This window comes from Galeopterus variegatus, unplaced genomic scaffold (genome assembly GCF_000696425.1).
Source record: "Galeopterus variegatus unplaced genomic scaffold, G_variegatus-3.0.2 Scaffold1432, whole genome shotgun sequence".
Lineage (NCBI taxonomy): Eukaryota > Metazoa > Chordata > Mammalia > Dermoptera > Cynocephalidae > Galeopterus > Galeopterus variegatus.
The window spans coordinates 355,961-381,967 of record NW_007727543.1 but is presented as its reverse complement, the minus strand read 5'-3'; the positions used below and the strand labels follow the sequence as shown (position 1 = coordinate 381,967).

The following is a 26,007-nucleotide window of genomic DNA, read 5'->3' as shown; positions in this document are numbered from 1 at the left end:
AAAAAAAAAAAAAAGGTCAAACTAACATATTTAAAGCACAAAATTTGCAGGACATATGGTAAAATGAAAAAAAAGAGCACAAGGGTGTATAGTATGCTACCCTTTGTAAGAAAGGGAGGAAAATATTTTTTATTTTGAAAACATTTTAGATTGTCTAAGTATTTTTTTAAAAATAAGAGAAGGACCAGACAGTGGAACCAGGTGGCTACACGCAGCCTGCTGACCCCGCCGCCTCAGACCCAGGCAGGGGGGGAGCTCCAGATCCCATCCCCGTGCCCTGAACAAGCACCATGCAGGTGAGCCCACTGGCAGCAGCTGGCAGCAACACCAGCCAGTGGAACCATGTGCCTCCATGCATCCCCTCATCCTGCCTCAGACCCAGGGGGGAGCACCAGCCTACAGTTCTGACCCACCAAGTTTGGCCCAGCAGAACTCCATGCACTCGGGGCTCATTCTATAACCACAGAGTCTTGAACAGGAACCAAGTTGGTTTAACATAACCACCATCACAGCTACTGTCAAGCAAAGACAAGTCGCCCCCCCACAGTAGCAACCAAGGCCACTCCACAGCCAACCTCAGTATAACAGAAGAAGCAAACCCCCTACCAAATGACCAAGCATCAGCGAAAAAACACTAGAAGCACGAACAATCAAGAAGAAACACCACCACTGAAAGGATACAGTAATGCCCCAAAGTCAGACTCCACGGAACAGGGAATCCTTGAATTTTGAGCAATAATCTTAAGAAAACTTGAAAAAATAAAGGAAGACTCAATTAGAGAACACAGTGAAACAAGAAAAAACATCCAGAATATGAAGGAGGAATTCTACAAAGAGATTAATACCATAAAAAAGAGTGTAGCAGAACTTCTAGAAATGAAGGACTCACTCAATGAAATAAACATGACTGAGAGCTTGAGCAGCAGGGTAGAACAAGTAGAAGAAAGAATTTCAGAGCTTGAAGACAGTCTTTTTGAAATAAGTCAGGCAGACAAAAAAAGGAATAAAGAATTAAAAATAATGAGGAAAACCTATGAGAGATAGCAGACAACCTCAAGTGCTCTAACATCTAAATTGTGGATATTCCTGAAGGACAGAAGAAAGGAAAGGTATCAAAAATCTACTCAAAGAAATAGTAACAGAAAACTTCCCAGGTGTAGGACGAGATACAGACCTTCAGATCCAGGAAGCTCAAAGGTCCCCAAACAGATTCAACCCCAAAAGATCCTCCCCAAGACATATTATAGTTAAATTTGCAGAGCTCAAAGAAAAGGAGAGAATTCTACAAGAAGCAAGAGAAAAGCGTCAGGTCACTTATAGGGGAACCTCCATCAAACTAACAGCAGACTTCTCAACTGAAACCCTACAGGCCAGGAGAAAGTGGAATGATATATTCAATATACTAAAAGAAAAAATCAGCCAGCCAAGAATTCTTTACCCAGCAAGGCTCTCCTTCAGAAATGAGGGAGAAATAGTGTATTTCCCAGATAAACAAAAGTTGTGGGAGTTCACCTCCACATGACCAGCTCTTCAAGAAATTCTCAATGGGTCATTCATCTGAAATCTGAATAACGGTGACTATCATCACGAATACACAAGAGCAAAATCCACAGTTAAAACAAAAATACCAACAAGAAAGAGAAAGAAGCTAAATCGTTCCACCTTAAATTCCCAACTCACATTGAAGAAGAGAAATAAAAGGGGAAACAATGATCAAAAGATATTTAAATCACCTAAACAAGTAGCATTTAAATGACAGGAATTAAACAACACTTCTCAATAACTACTCTGAATGTGAATGGACTAAACTCCCCATTCAAAAGACACAGACTAACTGACTGGATTAAAAAGCTAGACCAAAGCACATGCTGTCCTCAAGAGACCAACCTCACCTGTAAAGACACATAGACTAAAAGTGAAGGGATGGAAAAAGATATACCATGCCATGGAAACCATAAACGAGCAGGAGTAGCTATTTTATGTCAGAGAAAATAGACTTGAAACCAAAAAACATTAAAAAAGACAAAGAAGGCCATTATATAATGATAAAGAGAACTATCTAGCTAGAAGTTAGATAGCAACCATAAACATGTATGCGCCCAATACTGGAACACCCAGATATATTAAGCAAACACTCTTAGACCTAAAGAAGGAGATAGGACCTAATATATTGATAGTGGGTGATCTGAACACCCCTCTCTCAGTATGGGACAGGACTTCCAGGCAACAAGTCAACAAAGAGACACAGGATCTAATCTACATGCTAGACCAACTGGACTTGGCAGATATATATAGAACATTTCACCCAACAGCTAAAGAATACACTTTCTTCTCATCAGCTCATGGTACATTCTACAGGATAGACCACATATTAGGTCACAAATCTAGTCTCAGCAAATTTTAAAAAACTGAAATCATCCCAACAATCTTTTCTGACCACAGTAGACTAAAACTGGAGATAAACAATAAGTAAATCACTGGAAGCTATACAAATACATGGAAAATAAATAATAGGCCTCTGAATGACCTATGGGTCCAAGAAGAAATTAAACAGGAAATCAAAAAATTTCTAGAAACTAATGAAAATAAAGATACATTGTACCAAAAATTGTGGGATACTGCAAAAGCAGTACTAAGAGGCAAATTTATTGCAGTAAATGCTTATATCAAAAAAATGGAAAGACTCCAAGTAAACGACCCAACTCTACACCTCAAAAAACTTGAGAAACAACAACAATCCAAACCTAAAGGCAGTAGACAGAAAGAAATAATTAAGATCAGAACAGAACTGAATGAAATAGAGACCCAAAAAACAACAGAAAAGATCAAAACAACTAAAAGTTGTTTTGAGAAGATAAACAAAACAGACACACCATTAGCTAAATTAACAAAAAAAAAAAAGGAGAGAGAAGACCCAAATAACAAAAATCAGAAATGAAAAGGGAGACATTACAACTGACACCACAGAAATACAAAGAATCATTAGAGATTATTATAAACAACTGTATGAGAACAAATTTGAAAATCTGGAAGACATGGATAAGTTTTTAGACACATATAAATTAACAAGAGTGAACCAAGAAGAGATAGAAAACCTGAACAGACCAATAACAAGCAAGGAGATTGAAGTGGTAATTAGCAATCTTCCAACAAAAAAAAGCCTGGGTCCGGATGGCTTTACAGCTAAATTCTATCAAACTTTTAAAGAGGAGTTAATACCAATTCTCATGAAACTGTTCCAAATGACTGAAACAGATGCTACTCTCCCAAACTCATTCTATGAGACCAACATAACTCTGATACCAAAACCAGATAAAGAAACAACAAAAATAGAAAATTACAGGCCAATATCCTTGATAAACCTAGATGCTAAAATCCTCAACAAAATATTAGCAATTAGAATACAGCAACATATTAAAAAAAATTATACACTATGATCAAGTGGGATTCATCCCAGGGATGCAAGGATGGTTCAACAGATGTAAGTCAATAAATGTGATACATCACATCAACAAGCTCAAGGACAAAGACCATATGATCATCTCAATAGATGCTGAAAAAGCATTTGACAAAATTAAACATTCCTTCATTATAAAGACTCTCAACAAATTAGATATAGAAGTAAAATATCTTAACACAATAAAAGCCATTTATGACAAACCCACCACCAGTATTATTCTGAATGGGGAAAAATTGAAGGCCTTCCCCTTAAGGACAGGAACAAGACAAGGATGTCCACCCTCACCACTTTTAGTCAACATAGTGCTGGAGGTTCTAGCTAGAGCAATCAGGCAAGAGAAAGAAATAAAGGGAATCCAGACTGGAAAAGATGAAGTCAAACTTTCCTATTTGCAGATGACATGATACTATATACAGAAAAACCTGAAGACTCTATCAAAAAACTCCTAGAGCTGGTTAATAACTTCAGTAATGTTGCAGGATACAAAATAAATGCCTCCAAATTAGTAGCACTTATATAGTCAAATAACGAATTAACAGAAAGAGAAATAAAGTAAGCCCATTTACGATTGTCACCAAAAAAATATGATACCTAGGGATCAATTTAACCAAGGAGGTGAAAGACCTCTACAGTGAGAATTACAAACCAATTCTGAAAGAAATTAAAGACACAAAAAGATGGAAAGGTATTCCATGCTCTTGGATTGGAAGAATTAACATTGTGAACATGTCTATACTACCTGAAGCAATCTACAGATTCAATGCAATCCCCATCAAAATACCAATGACATTCTTCACAGAAATGAAAAATACAATCTTACCTTTCATATGAAAAAACAAAAGACCCCAAATAGCCAAAGCAATCCTGAGCAAAAAAAGCAAAGCCGGAGGCATAACTCTGCCTGACTTCAAATTACACTACAAACCTGTTGTAACCAAAACAGCATGGTAGTGGTATAAAAACAGACATTCAGACCAGTGGAGTAGAATTGATAACCCAGAAATCACTCTTCAGGCTTACAGCCATCTGATATTAGGCAAAGGCAAGAAAAATCTACATTGGGGAAAAGACTGCCTCTTCAATAAGTGATGCTGGGAAAACTGGACATCCATATGCAGAAGAATGAAATTAGATATGCATCTCTCACCATACACTAAAATCAACTCAAAACGGATTCAAGACCTAGGTATAAGACCCAAAACTGCAGAATTACTAAGGGAAAATATAGGTGAAACACTTCAGCAGTTAGGTCTGGGCACAGGCTTTATGAACATGAGCCCAAAAGCACAAGCAGCAAAAGAAAAAATAAACAAATGGGACTATATCAAACTAAAAAGTTTCTGCACAACAAAAGAAACAATCAACAGAGTGAAAGGACAACCTACACAGTGGGAAAAAATTTTTGCCAACTGTGCATCCAACAAGGGACTAATATCCAGAATATACAAAGAACTCAAACAATTATACAGTAAAAAAATTAATGACCCAATTAAAAGAGGGGCAAAGGAGCTGAATAGACATTTTTCAAAGGAAGACATACAAATGGCCAACAGATACATGTAAAAATGCTCAACATCACTAGTCATCAGGGAAATGCAAATTAAAACCACACTGAGATACCACCTCTCTCTAGTTAGAGAGACTATAACCAAAAGACCGTGAATAACAAATGCTGGCAAGGATGTGGAGAGAAGGGAACACTACTGCACTGTTGGTGGGAATGCAAATTAGTACAACCACTTTGGAAAACAATTTGAAGGTTTCTCAAACAACTACAGATAGATCTTCCATATGATCCAGCAGTCCCTCTTCTGGGTATATATCCAGAGGAATGGAAGTCATTATGTCAAAGAGATACCTGCACTCCCATGTTTATTGCAGCTTTGTTTACAATAGCCAAGATATGGAACCAACCTAAATGTCCATCAATAGATGAGTGGATAAGGAAACTGGTATATATACACTATGGAATACTACTCTGCCATAAAAAAGAACGAAATACTCCATTTGCAACAACATGGATGAAACTGGAGAAACTTATGTTGAGTGAAACAAGCAAAGCATAGACGGATAAATACTGCATGTGCTCACTCATATGTGGGAGCTAAGAGAGAAAGGAAGGCAGAAAAGAAAGACCACAGTAGTGCCGTGATCCAACAGATGGAGGGAACATTCCTAGTGCTACAAATTGGAGTTGAGGGGAGAAGCGGGAAGGGGAGAGAGGTTGGGGGATAATTGGGAGGGGACGAAGGGTACAAAAGTAATTTCTGGTAATGGATATGCCCCCAGTATGAATCTGGCCCCCACCTCATGGACAGGAGGAAGGACAATCAGGTTTGTATCTCATGAATATTCATAATGAATAAATAAATAAATAATAATAGAAGGATAAACCTAGTACCGATAAGAATGGTTCTTCAGTGGGAAAAACAAGGAGAAAGAGAAAAGGATGGAAACTAAACTCAGAATATTCTTTGTATTATAGTTTTCACTTTTAAACCACATGAATCTGTGAAAAAGCAACACGTCAAAATCTAAAGCAAACGGAAACAAATGAACTTAACAGTATATCAAGGTGACAGCATAACTACAGGGAAAATAATTATTTCAAGAAACTGTGAAAAACAGTCTTTTGACTATCCATCCCTAGCGGGATATATTTTAAGGATAAAATAAACCACAATTGACTTGTTGGTAAAAATACTGGTATCAATATTTTAAAACTAACACCCTCTGACCCTTCTCTCTATACACACATGTATTATATAAAATTAGGATATCACATTATATATAAGTAGGATGTTATATATGATTAGGATAAAGTAAATGAGTAATTATGTTCATTGTTAGAAATCAAGATTTTCAGCATAAAATAGATAAAAATAAATATAAAACAAAAAGACTTGACTGAAAACACTACAATCTTTTATTTGGATTGGAAATACTCACTTGAGTACCTGATTCATATTTCCTTTTCTGAAAAACATATTTCCTAGCAGTGTCCACTGAAGAGGCCAGCACCCCAGTGCCTTGGCCAAGTGGTCTTCCATGTACTGTTTCCACTAAAAGGAACCAGGGAGTCTCAAAGAAAGGACTGATTCTAGGTCTGGGCAGGAAACATATAAAATGCTCCTGGGACTTCTTGAGTCTTGGATCAAGAAAGCTACCAAGATGACACTGGAGCCATTATTAAGGGATTCCCACTGGCCCAAAACGGTACGATTTTAAAAACTTCATATAAAAGAAGAGAAACAATATAATGAACCCCTCACGTGGCTTCAACAATTATCAATGGATGGCCAATCATGACTCATCGACCTCTCCACCCACATGCCCTCCCCTAGATAATTCTGAAGCAAATTCCAAACACCATGATTAATTTCATGTGATGGGATAATTCGAGCATCAGAAAAATGGTGATTACAATAGGTTAAAGCATGGATGTACAAAAACTGTAGGTTTTTTTGTTTGTTTTTATCATTGGTGACCTTAGGTGTTTGCTAGGGCACTTCCTAAATAAAACTGATAAGCAATGAGAAAGAAACATTTATTGACATTCCTATCTGTTGGTGAGGGAAGGAATCACAGCTAATAAATATAGAAGAGTCAACAGAAGTCCAGAATCACCACTGTATAGCTCAATGAAGTAACTGAGAGATCAAAGCAAACTTTAATGATTGCTAAAACCAATAAATGACAAGTTGATGGGGAAATTTACAATAAATGGACCAATCTGATAACATCTGAACGCACTGATCAATTTTAACATTAATAAAAATAGGAAAACCAAACAATATATGCCTCCTGACTGATGCAAAAGGAAGTACACAGCACTGCCTAGGAAGTACTTAGCAATAAAGAAAGAATAAGTAAATACATAGTTGAACCTGAATTTAATTAAGTCTGTAGATCTAAATACTACTTTACAAAAAAGAAGGACAGAGGAACATGCTCAGTGATATCTCCAGGGTACAATCACTCAAACTCAAACATGGAAAATTCTATAAAAATAACCCAGTTTCCTTGCAAATAAATGGTTTGGTGGTAGTGGTATAAAAAGGACATAAGCAATTAAAAGAGATTTAAAAAATATATTTACTACAAAGCTACAGTAACAAAGTGCAGTACTGATAGAAGAATACATACATAGACCAATGGAATAGAATTGACAGTCCAGAAATTAACCCTCACCTTCATCTGAATTGGAAATTGCCTGAGCAAGTGATTCATTTTTCTTTCTTTTTTTTTTTTCCTGAAAAACATATTTCCTAGCAGTGTCTAGTGAAGAGTCCAGGGGTAAGTACAACCTGGTGACAATAAGTGTTCCCAGTGTCTCAGCCACGTGGTCTTCTAAACACCATTTCCACTAAAAGGAACCAGGGAGTCTCGGAGAAAGGCCTCATTCTAAGTCTGGGGCAGGAAACATATAAAATGTTTCTGGGAATTCTTGTGGTCTGGATCAAAGAAGCTACCAAGATAACAGTGTCGCCATTATGGTCAACTGTTTTTCAACAAGAATTCCAAGACAATTCAATGTGGAAAGAATAGTTTAAAAAAAAAATGGAGCTGGGATAATTAGGTATCTATATGCAAAAGAAAGAAGCTGAAACCCCTACCTCATACCATACACTAAAATTAACTTAAAGTGGATGATAAACCTAAATGTAAGAGCTAAAACTATAAAACTCTCAGAATAAAATACAAGAATACATCTTTATAATCTTGGGTTAGGCAAAGACTTTTTAGATACAATACCAAAAGCACATGCAGCAAAAGAAAAAATAAATACACTGGACTACAACAAAGTCAAAAACTTTTGAGATGCTAATGATACTATCAAAAAAGTGAAAATACAGTCCACAGAATGGGAGAAAATATTCACAAATTATATATCTGATAAGGGAATTGTATCCAGAATATATAAAAACACTTATGACTGAGTAATAAAAAGACAAACCACACATTTAAAAAATGGTGAGGGGATGTGAACAGCACAAGAAAGTATCTTCAACATCATTAGCCATCAGAAAAATGCAAAGAAAAACCAAAATGCAATATCACTGCACACCCACTACGATGGCTACAATAAAAAAGATGGACAATAATAAGTGTTGGCAAGGGCATGGAGAAATCGGAATCCTCATACACTGCTGCTGGGAACATAAAATGGTGCAGCTGTTATGAAAAACTGTTTGGTAGTTCCTAAAATATTAAACAGCAATTCCCCTCTTTGGTATATTCCCAGGGGGGAAAAAAAATCAAAACATGTCTACACAAAAGCTTGTACACAAATGTTCATAGCAGCATTATTCATAATAGCAAAAAGGTGGAAATAACTCAGTGTCCATCAACTAAAGAATGGGTAAATAAAATGTGGTTAGTCCATACAATGGAAAATTATTCAGCAATACACTGGGCTAAGTGAAAAGAAGCCAGTCACAAAAGACCACAAGTTGTATGATACCACTGATGTGAAATATCTAAAATAGGCAAATCCATAGAGACAGAAAGGATTAGTGATCAAAGCTGGGGGAGGAATTGGGGAAAATAGGGAGTGACTGCTAAAAGGCATAAGATTTCTTTTAGGGGAGACGAAAATGTTCTAAAATTAGATTATGGTGATGATTGTACAATCCTGTGAATGCACTAAAAACACTGAATTGAATACTTTAAACGGGCAAATTGTATTGTGTGTAAATGATATCTCAATAAAGCTGTATCAACAAAATATAAGCTGTAGGCTTTGTTTGGATCCTAATATGAAACATATTTAATGAGAGTTTTGAGACAAAGGGGAAAAATTTAACAGAGACCAGGTATTAGATTCATGGTGTGTTGTTTTTAAATTTTAAAATGTTTTACATTTTATAATTAAAAATAACTCTTTACTGTTAAAGAAACACTGAAGTACTTGCAGATGAAATAAAATAATGTCTGAGGTTTGTTTTAAAATACTCCAGCAAAAAAAGTGGGGAAGGGGCAGGTCAGGCTAAAGACCAATAACGACACCTGGTCAATCTGCAAACTTTTTCTGCAGGCAAAAGTTGTTAGGTACATTTCCTGGAATCTCAGGGATCTCAGTCTGAGCACCAGCAAAATATTCTGGCCTCATCAAGAGACCCCACATTAGGGGCCGGCCCGGTGGCGCACTGCTACAGTGCGCCGCTTGGGAAGCGCGGCGGTGCTCCCGCCGAAGGTTCGGATCCCACATACAGACCGGCCGCTCACTGGCTGAGCAAGGTGCGGGTACGTGTGGTACAAGAAGGACAGCATAGACACCTAATCAGGGAAAGCACAGGAGGAAAGCACCCTTGGCTCTGTACCAAAAGGCTGGCAAATGAATGCATAAGTTAAAAGAGGGTTTCTGAGAGGTGGATGCCATGTGTTATGATTCTACACTTTAAACAACTTTTTGGATTATACAACCAACTGTCCAAACCAGGTGGACAGGTGTGTTTTAATATTAAAAACAGCTGTCATTTATTGACTGTCAAACACTGTTTCAGGTTGCTTTACGTGCACAGGTAGCAATTACATTCTGACAAAAGCCCTAGGAAGACGAGATCCCATTTTACACATGCACTTTGAGACTCAGCAATACAGTTAGGTCCCCACAGTCACAGCCAGCAAGTCAAGCCTTGTTTGTGGGCTCCAGAGACCATACGCTTGGCCACTACCCACCCCAGCCCCTCCAAGTTACCTTTTAGTTACACGACATTACATGTGATCAGTATTTCAGACTCGATGTAATAAATAACAGAAACACCCAATCAGATTATGATAATAAGGATGAAGGACATTTTTTAGGAATATCCAGAAGCTACTGGAATCAGGGAAGGAGAACTTAATAATTAACACATCTGGGGGAGCAGAATCTGGATTCAAATGCAGTTATTCACTGAAAACTTTTTTTTTTAAGGATAACCTGCAATATTTTATTGTTTATATTTAATGTATACAACATGTTTTGACATACACATATAGTGAAATGATTAGGAAAGTCAAGCAAATTAACAAATCCATTATCTCACATAGTTACTTTCTCGTGGTAAAAGTACCTAAAACCTACTCTTAGCAAATTTCCAGCATATAATATTATTAACTACAGTCTTCAAGCTGTACATTAGATCTCCAGACTTACACATCCTACGTAACTGAAATTCTGTACCCTTTGACTGTCACGTCCTCATTTTCCTCACTCTTCCACTCCAGGAACCACCTTTCTACTTTATTTCTATGTATTTGAGTTTAAGATTCCATATATGTGAGATTACACAGAAATTTAATTTCTATGTCTGGCTTATTTCCCTAGAGGACATGATGTCCTCTAGGTATATCCGTGTTGTCACAAATGACAAGATCCTTTTTTAACTGATGAATAAAATTGTATTATATATATAATGAAACCTCATTTTCTTACATAAAATTTAAGCTGCCTCTACAAGTAATTCCAAAAGAGGAATCCCAAAGATGTTTTCTAGCCTGGTAGTAAGTTACAAGTACAGGAAGAATCAGCTATTACTTTGGGAAATGTTAATTGCCTCTCACCTGTCCCAGAGCTGCTACTAAGCAGTTGAATGGCCATGGGCAAGTCACCACCTGGTTCCATCACCTGAAAAGGAGAGATGATTCCTACCTAGGAGTGTTACTGGGAAGAATCAGCTATTACTTTGGGAAATGTTAATTGCCTCTCACCTGTCCCAGAGCTGCTACTAAGCAGTTGAATGGCCATGGGTAAGTCACCACCTGGTTCCATCACCTGAAAAGGAGAGATGATTCCTACCTAGGAGTGTTACTGCTCATGTGAATTGAAAACAAGGATATCCCCTCATGAGGGATGAGGGCATCAGTATGAACACACAAGACAAGCAGTGGAGTGTCTACTCAGCAGGGTGGGGAGAGACGGGGGGGGAAGGCAGAGATGCAATGGAAACAGCACCCCTGAAAGGACCCTGGACACCCTGACTCCAGCCTTCACGTCGAATCACCACACGATTAACACTAACATCTCAAACTTGGTATCACATAAGGTTCTCAAAGTGGGAACCCAGACCAGCAGTGTCGGCAGCACCTGGAATGTGTTAGAAATGTCCATTTCCAGGCTTCCCCCCAGACCTGCTGAATAAGAGGCTCTGTGAGGCCCAGCAGTTTTTTTTAACAAGCCCTCTAGAAAATTCTGATGCAGAATGAAGTTGGAGAATCACTAGCACAGGGGGCTGAAAGCTCAAATTATGGAATCTGATACACTTGGATTTGAATGTGTATATGACTTCCCTAAGTGTGGTAAGAAAAAGTGGAGACTGAAGATGGCACGTGTTAGTCCACGTGTGCTGCTACAACAGACCACCACAGACCAGGGAATTCATAAAGAAGAGAAATCTAGTTCTCACAGTTCTGGAGGCTGAGAAGTCCAAGATCAAGGGGCCAGCAAGTTTGGTTTTCTGGTGAGGGCAGCATCTTCCACAGGGGAGGAATGCAGCTTAATGCTGCTGGAAAAGCCTCTTTTATAAGGGTGTCAATTCCATTCACAAGAGAGAAGCCCTCACAACCTAATCATCTCTTAAAGACCCCACCTCTTAATACAGTCATTCTTTTCTTAACAATGGGGAGAAATTCTGAGAAACACTTTGTTAGGTGATTTAGTCACTGTGCAAACATCAGAGTGTACTTACACAAACCTAGATGGTGTAGCCTCCAAAACACCTAGGCTACATGGTATATAGCCCATTGCTCCTGGGTTACAAACTTGTACAGCATGTTACTGTACTGAATACTGTAGGCAATTATAACACCATGGTAAGTATTTGTCCCATACGAATTTTTCAGCTCCATTATAATCTTATGGGACCGGTGTCATATACACAGTCTGATGTTGGCCAAAACGTCCTTATGCAGTGCATGACTGTACTGTCACATTGGCAATACCTGAATTGTGGAAAGGACACATCCAAACCACAGCAACACGGTAGAAACACGGGGATTAGATATGAAAACCTGTTTCAGCCACACAGGGCCATTGCCCAGGAACTCAGAGACAGCTCAGGCTGGATAAATTCAGTGGTTCCTGGTTTGAAAGTTCTGGAGTTTGAAAGCAGTTAGGGAAGTAGGCTTCAACCTTAGGAAGCTATGCTAGGAGGAACAGTGAAGGTTCCCTGAATGATCACCACCTCCCCAAACTGATGTGATAGGTGAGCTCTGAGCTGTCAGGTCCACAGGGCAGATGTAAACAATAAGGAAACAGTGCAGAAAATTATGCAAATAGCCTTTTATAGTATTTTACTTTTAATTTAGTGGGAGGGAGGTGGTGAGGAACAGGAGGTAAGACAGCTGATTAAAAAAAAAACAAAACACAAAAAACTTGAAATGCCGCTTCATTGTTAATTTGAGAGAATCCATAGCCAAATTATTCTGACAAAGCACACAGGCGACCAAGTCCAAAGGAGAAATATGTGTTTGAATAGATGCCAAGTGAAAAACTGACTTAAGACCTCCTACTGTGTCAAAAGCTTTTCCTTGTTGACAGAAGAATTATCTTGAGATTGTGGGGGAAAATTTCCAGGTCCACTCCAAATTCTTTCTCAGCAGAGATTCATACGCTGGTTGTTTGTTTTCTCAGTAGAATACTTCCAAGGAATACTCAGACAGAACAAGGGGGCTATGGTAATTAAGGACGGGAGAGATTTCGTTCGCCTGTTACCTGTTTGCACCCAGGCACTGGACCTTTTCTGCGGTTAACATGCAGAGTAACAGAACCTTTTTGTCTGGCCTCCAACACCTAATCATTTTGCCTTTGCCACATGTTACATATCCAACCTCAGCAAAGACAAAGTTTTATCACCTCAAGCCCAGACTACTGCAACTATCTTTTCAAAAGCAATGTTAATCATGAAACATTTCAAATGATAGAAAAATATATCTATGCCTCATAACTTATATACCTACCTACAACCAAGGAGAAATACACGTTAAGACGTTGTCATACTTGCTTTATGATTGCTACCTCTCTGTGATTCAAGAAATAGAGATTACAGATCTTGGTAGCCACTGTCTTGAAGTTAGTTTCCATGGATATTTTAATACATTCCTACATCTCCTTGTATCTATAAATAATATATCCTGTTTCTCTTCATGTATATATTTTTAAATACAAAGATCCATATTCTGAAATGTCTTGTTTCCTCTGTAAAGGACGATGGTGTTTTCATACATTTAAATTTATGCCCATCTGATGGACATGAAATGCTATAACCTTGTTGATTTTGCATTTTCTGGATTACTGATTAGGTTGAGTATCTTTTCATATTTAAGCCAACTGAGTCTCCTCCTCTCTAAAGAGCCTAATATCCCAGTTAATTTCTGTCTTAATTTAGATTTTTTCTTTTTTAATATCTTCTGGATATTAATTTGTTCTTGGTAGTATGCATTACAAATACGCAAATTTATTCCTCTAGTTCAGAGTTCCATTCTTAACTTGATGTCTTTTGCCTAGTAAAATATTTTAACTTTAATGAAGGTAGGTTTATCAATCTTTTGAACTACTATATCCCCCTTTTACAGTAATATAGTGTTTTAATTACTGTATCTTTATAAGAAACTATGGTAGTTGTAAGAGTCCTTCCCAATACTGAGTTCTTGAGCTTTTACTTTTTCATATTAATTTTTTTTTTTTTTTTTTTTTTTGTCTTTTTCTGTGTCCGGCAACGGATCGCAACCCTCAGTGTTGCCCCCGGACCGGACCGGGACCGGCAACGGGATCGCAACCCTCGGTGTTGCCCCCGCACCTCGCTCAGCCAGTGAGCGGGAACCGGTCTGTATGTGGGATCCGACCCCTCAGCGGGAGCGCAGCCACGCTTCCCAAGCAGCGCACTAGCGCAGTGCGCCACTAGGCCGGCCGTTCATATTAATTTTTTAACAGCTTTATTGAAATATCCATATTAAGAACAGGTTTTCTCATTATTAGGTAAGCAGGATTTTGACTGGAATTGAACTAAATCAGATAACTTTGGGTAGAACTTCTTTATCTGATATCAAGTCTTCCTCTTCGTTAACACAGCAAATCACTCCATTTATTTAGACTTTGTTTCATGCTCTTCAATGAACTTATTTCATTGGTAAGATCTTGGAGATCACTGAGCAGTTTCTTTCCTAGGTAAATTATATTTTTTGCTATTATAAAAGTTATCTCCTTTTTACAGGGCCTAAATTATTTTTTAAAAAATTTTTATTGAAAATTGATTATACATATTTTGGTGGTTCAACGTTGAGATATGTTGATCAAATCAATATTACTAGCATATATATTGTTACAAATCATACTTATTCTTTGTGCCCCTTGTCCAATCTCTTCCCCTCCCCCTCCCCCCACTAACTACCCTAGATTTCTTCTCTCCTGCTGAAAGAGTAATGGTTACTCTGTTGATTTGTTGCCTAGATGATCTGTCCAATGCTGAGAAATGTGTTCAAATCCCCCAATATTATCATAAAGCAGATGCTTCTTCTGTCATTCTGGAATGAACTTTGTGGAGAGAGACATCCTCTTCTTTTCTTTGGTCTCTGCTGGTGACTCTCCTTGTGTCAGTGCACTCCAGTGGCTGGCGGACCACCTGCGTGGTGGTTGTGGTATCTAGCTGCTTTCATGGCAACCATGGTTACTCTGGAGGCTGTAGTGGGCCACCCACATGGAGGTGATATTTTTGGCATGCTCCTTGGGGCTGTCAGTGTGCCTGGTTATGGAAGGGGCGTCCAGTCCCCAGCTCCGTACCTCGGTCCCTGGGCGGGCCCGAGGCGCTGGCAGTGTGTCTGAGCCAGAACTAATTTTTTGTCCTTTGCTTACTTCTAAAATGGGGGATCTTCCTGTGGGGACCAGTACTTGAGCTGTGCTGTTGAGCTAAATTGCTGCTCTGCTGCTGCTTTCCTAGGGAAGGCTTTTTGTGCAGCTCAGGGTTTAATGGTTGACCTTATAGGTACTTCTGGCTCTCCACAGACCTGGTGCACCTGGGTTGTGTAGAAACTCTGATCTGAGCCTGAGTCTTTTCATCAAACTGTACCCCATGCAATTCTATATTCCTTACCGGTTTCCTTTGAGTGATCCTTCATTGATTGGAGAGCAGATCAGCTGTGCCTGCTGTGCCACAGTTTTCTCCCGGTGGGCCAGTCTCCCCCACTGCCCATGCTCCAAACACTTCCCACGGGATGGAACATGTGCCAGTCCCTTGCAATGACTCACCAGCCTCTGAATGGCTCCTTTTTTTCAGTTGTCATGACTCCTTGATCCTCTGTGGGTCCATAGGAACCCTTTTAGTGGTCTTGCTGTCCTGGGGGTCACCAAGGCCCTCTTCTCTCCTGCCGCCTCCAAGCAACACCATCCAAAGGGCACAACTGCGGCTTTTGCCAGCTCCTGCTCTGTGTGCTCACCAGCTCCAGCCTCAAAGCGGCTGCAGCAGGAAATGTTCAAAGCAGTTTTTTCTTTCTCTCATCGTGGCTACTCCTGCCCTCATGCACTCTGTAGGTCTCTCCTCCTCTTCCCCTGAGCTCTAGTGGCCCCAGCTTGGCTGTTGTTGCTTTTTTATAGTTGTAAGTTGGTTGATTTGTGGGAGAGAGTGACGCTGGGGACTGTCCATTCCGCCATCTTGACCAGAAGCCAGTTATCTACTTTTTAAATTACATTTTCTGTTTATTGATTATGTATGGGAATACCATTTGCTATTGTATGTTGATCTTTTTTCTAGAGACTTTGCTTAAACTCTTGCTAATTCTAATAAGCTTGTCTGTAGACTGACTGTATTATCTTTGCAGATAATCATATCACCCCCAACTAATTTGTTTTCCCAATCCTGATATCGTTTATCTTTCTTTTCTTTTTTTTTTTTCCTTTTTGTCTTTTTTCGTGTCCGACAACAGATCGCAACCCTCAGTGTCGCACCCGTACCGGACCAGGACCGGCAACGGGATCGCAAACCTCGGCGTTGCCCCCACGCCTCGCTCAGCCAGTGAGCGGGAACCGGTCTGCATGTGGGATCCGAACCCTCGGGCGGGAGTGCCGCCGCACTTCCCAAGCTGCGCACTTATCCAGTGCGCCACCGGGCCGGCCCCTATCTTTCTTTTCTTATTGTACTTGTTAGGATGTTCAGTATTGTATTGAGAAGACGCACTGATAGAGGCATCCTTCCTGACATTAAAGGGAATGTTTCTAATATTAAACTATTAATTACAATACTTGTTATAAATATTCTTTAGTAGACTAAGGAGGTTTCCATGTATTCCTGGTGCACCACAAGTTTTTCTTTTTTTCCATCAAGATTATTTCATTTGATCAAATTCTTTCTCTCCAATAATTAAGATAATCCTACAGTTTTTTTTAAATCTGCTTACATGGTAAATTATGTAAATACATTTTCTAATGTTAAACAAAAGAGCTCAAATATTATCTTCTCTACAAAGTGTCCCTTGGCCACTCATTCTAAGATGGTAAATTCCCCCTCCCTCCCTAAAATACACATAATCCCTATTTTCCTCTTCTGCTTTATCTTGGCATTCAGCATCATTTAATATATTAAGAATTTTACTTAATTGTTACTTCTTAGAAGAGTGTCTGCACTAGAATACAAGTTTCACAATGGCGGGAACATTTGACTTTTCCACTGCTGTATCCTCGATGCCTGGTGTCTACCACCTAGAAGGCACTCAATAAATTATAACTTGCACTTATACATAAACATATGTCATGTTGGGCTTAGTTTGTTAATATTTACTTTTTTGTCTATTCTCTGAAATCACTTGGTCCTAGTTTTTGTTGTTGTTTTTTGATTGGTATATGTTAAACTAAGTCAATTTTGTTCAAGATTATAGGTGTATTATTTTCTAATTATCCCTTTTGTTTAAATTATCCATTTTCTGGCTTCAAGTCTTCATCACATTCTCTTGAACTTTTAAAAATCTCTTTATCTGTAGTTCTGCCACGGTCTCATTACTAATAATACTTTTGCCTTTTCTTTTTTGTTTTTTCTTAATCAAACTTACCAATGGCTTACATAAGATTATTAATTTTTTCAAAGAAACAGCTTTTGGTTTTATTGATTCTCTCTGGTTTCTATTTCATTACTTTTTCTTAACTTATTTTCTTCTATTTTGATCTTGTTCTATTACTCACTCACTGAAGGAGGTATGATAAATTACTCCACTGAAATTTTTGTGATACTAACTTTCCTTTATGTACACTTATGCAGTGTTAGGAGCATATATACATGAGTACTTCCAAAAGTTCATGGAAAAATAGGATTAAAAGACATTACAAATCTTTCCACAAACTTTTTGTAGTATGCTCATAATTTCCTGGTACATCATTTTCTATGCGCTCACTTTAAACTCTTCTCTGTCCTTAAATTTTAAGTGTGTCTTCTAGTACAGATCTAGACCTTTAAAATATTCCATCTGATATGAGAATCTCTATCAATTACTGAGTTTGACTTACGTTTGTTATGATGCCTAATATATTTGGAAGTACAGTCATGTGTTGCCCAAGATGGGTTACATTCCGAGAAATGTGTCATTAGGTGATTTCATCATTGTGCAACCATCATAGAGTGTAGTTACACAAACCTAGATGGTATAGCCTACTACGTACCTAGGCTATATGGTATAGCCATTGTAATATTATGGAACCAACATCATATATGTGGTCCATTGTTGACTAAAACGTTATGTGGCGCACAGCTGAATTTACTGTTATCTTATTCTATTCTAGTCACTGTATTTTTTCTGGCTTTGTTTCCGTAATCTACCCTGCACAACTCCTATTGTATTGGTTATTCCCACCGTACCCCCACCCATTTGGGAGTTACATAGTCTATTTCTTGTTCGTTTTTACCAGTAATTAAAATTTTATTAAAGAATTGGTCAAGTCTGGTCTCTCACTGTTTCCATATATAGTCAATTTCTATTTTCTTAGGCTACCTTCGATTTTTTTTCACTTTTTATTATGAGAAATTTCAAACACACTAAAATGCTGAAATAATTATGCAACAAAGCTGGTTAGCTCAATTGGTTAGAGCATGGTGCTGGTAACACCAAGGTCCAGGGTTCAATCTCTGTACCCGCCAGCCACCAGACAAAGGGGTGGGGGGTTCTTGCCAATTAGCTCACTTGGTTAGAGTGTGGTACTGATAACACCAAGGTCAAGGGTTTGGATCCCCTTACTGGTCAGCTGCCAAAAAAAAAGGTATTGTGCAATGAACATTCTATATCCATCACCTACAGTCCACCTTCAATTTTATCAGGTATACTTAAGGTCTCAACTTTATCAGTAACTCTAATCTTCTCCAATACAATAAGTCTATAGAAAGCTTTTACTTTGATCACTTGCTTTTTAAAGTTTTCCACCATGTTTTTAAGGGTCTAAAGTTTATCAGTAACTCTAATCTTCTCCAATACAATAAGTCTATAGAAAGCTTTTACTTTGATCAATACTTAAGGTCTCAACTTTATCAGTAACTCTAATCTTCTCCAATACAATAAGTCTATAGAAAGCTTTTACTTTGATCACTTGCTTTTTAAAGTTTTCCACCATGTTTTTAAGGGTCCTGAAACTAGTCATTATTATAATGTATTGTCGTTGCTGTTTTAAGAGTTTGTTCTTCTTTAGATTTACCTTCTGTTTTGTCAGTTTCTTTGATCAACATGGCTGCTTGTACCATACTCTTCCCACCTTTCTAGAAACAATTCATAGTAGTCCCCATAGCTGGAGGTGCAACTTTCGGCACCCTACATAGACCATCCTGCATTTAAAACACAATTAAAAGGGTGGACTTCGTTGAAATCAGAGCCAACTTTTGGCTCTCAGTAAAAACCATTTCATATGCTTATCCGCCACATAGACTACAGGCCAAAACCAGCAAGAAATATGCCCCTTGTATCTTCCCTATATCTGGCACAACAGAACACACATGCAAGTTTCAATAAGTTAAAGAAGAACACATGGCCTATTTTCTGTAAGCATTTTCAGAACACAGAACATAAAGCAAATACCTGATTATTAGATTATGTGTTGTTTTTACTACATGCTCCAATAAATTGTCCCTTTCTGGGGCTCTTTAGAGGTGACCTGAGGAAAACTGTCATGTAGATAAAGCACAGACTCAATTTGGGAGACCTGGCTTTCTTCTGGCTTCCACCTCTTGACAATTCCTTGCCTTATCTCTGTCTCTCTCTAGCACTATTTTTCCCATCTATAGAGCAAATGGGATATCTACTCTATAGATTTAAGTATAGCAGATGTATAAATCTACTCTATAGTAGATTTATAGATCTTAAATCCCTGAAAACTCTTAAAACCTTTAAGTCTCTAATTTTTATTATTATAAATGGATATCTTCATTAAGATGGTTCTGAATCCACAAATCATTGAAGAGTCCGAAAAACGTTGAAAGAGAATCTCATAAAAATGTCTATATTATGCTGACTTTGAGCAAAAATGCTCAACAAATTTTCAAAAAATTAAAAGAAATGGACTTATTAAACTTATTATGTACCTCACTCAGAAACTACGTAACTGAAATTTATGGTGGCCGTAACTTCAACCTGGCCCTGTCACAAGTTCAACCTTCTCATTATTATTTTTTTAAAACTCTGAACTGTTCAACTGGATAGCACCTATGAAAGCTACATGGGGAAAGACATAAAGGCTGCAAAACGCAGCCCAGCCAGTCACCAGGAACAGCCCAGATGAAAACAGGATCCGACTCCCCAACTTGCCAATCAGGGAAATACGGTCTCACTGTTTTCTTTTAATTAAGAGGGGACATTTATCCTCAGGAAGTTTTACCTGTATGGTCTGAGCAACAACTTACACAATTAAATGTCTACATTAAATGAAAATGCCTCACTTCCTAGACTAGATTTGATCTAATTAAAAAGTAAATCAAATTCGTAAGAAAAAATAATTGCCACCAGGCATAATAAGCCTGTTTTAATTTGCAATCTGAGTAAAGGTACACATACCACTAGAGGCATGGGCTTCGTATTATAATATGAGAGAAAGAAAACTGACTATTAAGAGAAAGACATTTTTACTGGAGTGTGAGTAGGCAGCATTCAAAAGAACTGTAAATTGCAGTACACGTGGTTAAGACCAATACCAACACTCCGATATTATTAGGTTTGCAATCTCAGCACAAGCAGGCATCAGTACAGTCACATTCACCATGATTTGGACGGTACAACCGATGACACGAGGAAAGAGATCAAAACCACATTTTTAAGCACCATCCTGATTTTGCTGCATATTGGGAGACCAGTGAAAGTAGCAACCTTGCCCTGAAAGCAGGAAGGCCTTTGACAGAAGCTATTTGCAGAAAAACCTACATAAGTAACCGTGAACAAGCCACTTCTCTCTGTGCTTCCTCTTCTACATCTACCACATAAAGTAGTGCTTTCTCAATTCACAAAGTGCCCTGAAAATCCCAGGGCTCTGGAGAAAAGGCACTAATGAAATGAGGAGAGTAGCAGCAGTGTAGGTACCCAACGAATGGTCGCACCTGATCTCCTTCCCACCGGGGCCATGCAGATTTGCAGCTATAACAGCCTATAAATAGGTAAATCTTTATTTAAAAAATTTTTGGTTCATCAATCTTCCCTCCATTTTCTCCTATTCATAAGTCACTCTAGAGAGATAGAAAACAAAATGTTTCCTACAAGGCCTAATGAGTTCTTGGTGTTTAACTATCACTATCTGTGGCCATAATCCTCAGGTTTACAATGTTAAATGTAGCTGAGGGAGCAGCCCTCCAGTTAGAATACAAGAACATGGAAACTACTGGAAGCACATGTGCTCATGATCTTTGCTAAAGGGTCTGACCAGAAAGGCAGGCTTCCCAAGGCTCCTGCAGAAGGGAGCCAGACTAGCTGGTGGAAGGGCCCTGAGGAACACGTGGCCTTACTACTCATATGGAGAATGTGGAATAAAGTAAGTGACAGGAACTACTCAGAGCCACACTCAGACTCAAGGTCACTGTATGTAGATTGTAGGACAAAGTATCACCTTGGAAAGGCTCCCTGAGATTCATTAGCCCAAGGGTAGAGTTGGTGTTTTTTGGTTTTAGTTTATTTTTTTTTGGTATCATCTCAGTTTAGACCAAACAGTATATTGGCTGGGCATTCTCTGCCACCAGGAGAAACATCAGGTTTTCTTCTTACTCAAGGGCATATGCTGGTCTCTATTACTTTCCATCAGAGTAAAAGTGGGGCCAAAGGCTAAATAAGCCTTCACATTACCCTCTCCATTCTGTACACTTGGACACAATATGATGAATGACCTGCCCACACCTCCCATGCTGGCTGGCACATCCTGCAAGAGCTCATGTCTTCCCACCCCCCAGTCAGCATTCACAGCAGGTCCCCAATTCCAGACCCTCCACAAGTTGCACTTCAGGCAACAGCTTGACATTGAGACTCCGCAGTGATTTTTCTTTTTGGCTCACTCAGATGTTTTGTCTGCACTAAGTGGAAGCAGAAGGGAGAAGGAAAGGTGGGGAGAGGGGGAACACAGATAAAGAAATATCATCGAGGAAGAAATATACGAAGCTCTTTACAAGTCCAGATCAAAGCAGAGGGGAAGACAACATCAGACAAACAGCAGCTCATGAACGGCTGTGATTGTCCTGCGAGGCCTTTCCAAGAGACCAAACCCTAAGGCCCATGTTCTGTGGGGCCATGATGGACCTGTAGGGTTGGCCTTCCCTTGAATCTCAAGGTCTGGAGCCACGGCGTGGGGAAAAAGAAGACCACCCCCCCATCATTTTATAAAAGAGAACCAAAGAACAAATGGGTGGAAAAAGTGCATCAAGTATTTGACATGTACATCACCCGTTAAAAGCAATAAATAATTCACAGGATTGTGAATCTTTCTCATGTGTGCTCTGTTGTTCTAAGACAGGAGTTTTAAAAAGAAATTAAAGCTGACAGAATTTGGTCCACTATGAAGAAGAAACGTTCTCATGGGCAGAGGTTCTAGAAGATGGGGAGGCAAGCTCCTCACCTCCAGCGATGTCCTAGGGCAGCCTGGGCAGCAGGGGTGCGCAGGCGTTCTGCAACAGAGAAAGCATGCACTGCCTGAACTTGGAACGATGACCTTCACAGTCATCCCACCACTGGATTTCTAGGTCTCTTGCCTTTCCCAAGGTCACAAATTTGGTCATATACTCAACTGGGTAAAAGCTAACATTCTCACAATTGATTGTGTAGTTTGGATACTTTACTCAAAAATAAACAGGTGAAAGGAAAGAAGAAAGGAGAAGCCAGAAAAGCAAAAGGTTATTTACTCTAAGAATCCAGGCTTGTGTTTATGTTCCACATGGGGTCCAAATTGTATTTGAGCTTGAAATCCACCAAACTCACAAGCTTTCTCGAAGGAGACAGGGTGGGAGCCATTCAGGATATCATCCCGAGCCTGAAACATAAGAGAAAGGAAACGCATCAGGGGCTTGGGGGGATGACACTTTCTCTCCGTTGACACATTCCTGCATCCAAGCACTGCTCTCTGTAAGCACGGGTACAGGGGCCAGCCAACCCATGTTGATGCTTCGGGATGCAGCAGAGGATTGTAGCACAGGAGAATTCGGGCAAAAGGAAAAAACAAATCTTTGCCCCAAATGGCCTATAGATGGAAAGTGTTAGAGGCGTCCAGTATATCAAAAGTCAAGCTTGATGATAATCTAGGAAGGCAGAAGTGAGTATGAAAAAAAAAAAAACAAGCAAAGAAAAATGTTATGAAACGATCGGATTCAGAGAGACTGAGATAGAAATACAATTTAGTTTTTATAACCCTAAATCGGAAAAAATATCTAGAGGTAAAATCAACCCCACCTCCATGCCAAGATTAAGACCAGTGTCATATAAGGAGAGAAAGACAGATGGATGCACCCACAAATAGATAAGAACTCAATCCTCAAGATGTTTAGGGGAAAAGCAAGTAAATGAACAGTTCTAGAATGGGGAGCTCACTGTGAAGCCCTTCTCCCAGTTCTCGATCCATCACTGCTGTTGCTATTTATCCCTCTTCTGTCTTTTCTTTCTCTAGCTAAATAACCCCCATACCCCCCTTGGATGGACACTGCAGGCTATCACTTTGAGCATTAAACCCACAAGCATCTCTCATTGCCCCGAAATTGCCCTTCCTTCCAGCCTCTTTCCTCTAAGCCCTCTTTCCATGCCGTTCTTCTGACTACTAACTCAGGGTTCAAACTTTTACTCTGAAAGGCCAAACAGTAAACATTTCAGACCTTATAGGCTATACAGTGTCTATCACAACTAATGAACTCTGCTGCTGGAACACAAGAGTAGCCAAAGAAAGTAAGTAAACAATTATGTAATATGTAAGGGACGTAAGGGAACTTACCAATATGTAACACTTAAATGAATGAGTTGTGTTCCAATAAAACTTTATTTGCAAATACAGTCAGAAGGTATAATTGGAGGTTGCGGACCCCTGCCTTATCTCTACAGGCAGATACGTAGATAAGTGAAACAAGAGGAAAGGGAGGGAAGGAGGGAGGGAAGGAAGGAGGGAGGGAATGAAAGGATAAAAAAAAGTTGGAAGGGAAGAAGTGGGAAAAAATGAATGATGTTTTCCTTGAGCTAAAACAAATCTTGGGCACAATCTACTACAAAGCCACACCTTACACGCTGGGAAACTGCAACTCAGACATGCTAAATGATTTCTTTGAGTTTAAACAGTTAGTGGGAAAGATATAAAAGGTTATTGGGAGGATATCTTTCAATTAATGAGAAGTACTGATTTTCTGAGCAATATTCTCTTGTGTTCTAAGACAATAGCTGAGAAAGTTCTAGTGCGTTTGAAATGGTGAGCCAGTTCAATGAAATACAACTTTCTCTAAAGCCAGGCTGAGAGGGACAGCACTGGCCACCAGGTTCCAATCTGGGGCATCAAAGGGAGGCCAAGAGAGTCACTACTCTGGATGGCCAGCAGCTCGTGTTGAACATCAGCCACACCGCGACCAAACACACGTGAGGAACCCACAAGCAGTGCCCGCTAGAAACTGGACGCTACACTCAGGACGGAAGCCGGCTACCCTCAAGACACAGCCAGGAGTTCCCTGAAACCTCACCAGCCCCAGTGTCTGGGCTGTAAATACTGTACCTGAACATAAAGCAGGTTCAGCTGCACAGGGTCTCTTGAATCTACATTCTGATCTGAGTAAAAGAACTTCCGTCTAAGCAGCAATGTTTCGTTTTCATCTACTCCTTGTTCTCTGAATGTTCGGCTGTGATCCAGCCAATTTACTGCAACACAACAAGACACATGAAAGAATTGTGTTTATTTTTTCTCTTAATTAAAGGAGATTTACCAAAACAGCAGTGTGACATAGATGCAGATTTCTATAATGCAGATATACAGCTATAGTTACTTCTTGTAACAGAACCGTGCTTTTTAACTTTGCAAAAATAATTTCACATCTACCATATGACTGACCAAAATAGAAACGAGGGAGAAAATTCCCAGCTATTTCTAAAGTTAGCTATAGCACTACAATGAATTTATAATATGCCTTTTCCCCCAGGGGAAAAAAAAGAAATAAAGAAATCAGTGTTTTGTGTTAAGAAACCAAGTTAAGAATTCCCTTTAAGTTGAGAGTAGATACTTCAGTCTCAAGTGGAGTAATTTAAAGACTCTGTGCATAACGAGTTACTTCTGACCCCAGCAGAAACGAGGAGGAAAATGAAAGTATAAGGGAGCTGGGGGACACAGATCACTAAAGAGTTGGGGTGGCAGAACCCAGTCCCTGTCCTGGCTTGAATCTCAGCCATTCTGAGAACCCTGTCCTCACTTCTAGGTGCACAGGAGTCGATCGCTCTCCTCTACACTTTCTATAGCATAACTCTCACTCCTGCACTCCTCCCCTCTGGGCTTAACACACACATTGTGGGTATTTACTACCAGCCTCACTAGATTATGAGCAATGTCAGCCCAAGGAATGTGTCTGATCAACCTCATATCCCATGGCACCTGGGAGAGTTTCATGCACAAATCAATAAATGCTTGGGATTTGTCTACTAAAGTCTCTTGGAAAGAAGTGTGTAACTGGAAATGAAATCAGGCAGAAAGAAAAGGGAACAGAGAAAGGGTCAGAGGAAATAACGGCCCCACTGAAGATCAATAGAAACAATGACAATGATAATGTCATCCCAGTGCAGCCGCAAGAGTAGGAACAGGAGGCCAGGAAGTCTAAGTGAACTGTGTAATGAGTTAAGATCCTCCCAGTGGAGGTTTGGACAGCATGGTGCACACAGCACAGGCTTTAGAGGCATATGGAGTTATGTGCTGCCTTTTCCATTAACTGTGTGGCCATAGAAAATGACTTTCCTATGATAGAATTACATTACCATTTTTAACTCCTAGGGAAATAATGGATCTAGGCAATAGTCAAAGGCTGTTAACATCCCCCTAAAAGAGACAACCAGAAACAACTTCTTCGTAGAAGTATACACCACCACTGAAGGAGGAGTCTTTATTAAAACACACACAACACACACTT

At 39.3% G+C, this 26,007-nt stretch overlaps 1 protein-coding gene across 1 annotated transcript in view; it reads right to left on the bottom strand.

Annotated features, from left to right (window-relative positions):
• Nucleotides 1-26,007, bottom strand: part of LOC103593867 (talin-2-like) — a gene marked incomplete at its 3' end in the record, with an annotated part of 205,365 nt that overhangs the window by 13,711 nt on the left and 165,647 nt on the right. The window contains exons 7-8 of the mRNA XM_008576961.1: nt 24,612-24,754; nt 22,774-22,901 (exon numbers count right to left, since the gene is read on the bottom strand). Of these exons, the coding sequence (XP_008575183.1) occupies nt 22,774-22,901; nt 24,612-24,754 (271 nt within the window). The remainder of the gene's footprint in view (nt 1-22,773; nt 22,902-24,611; nt 24,755-26,007) is intronic.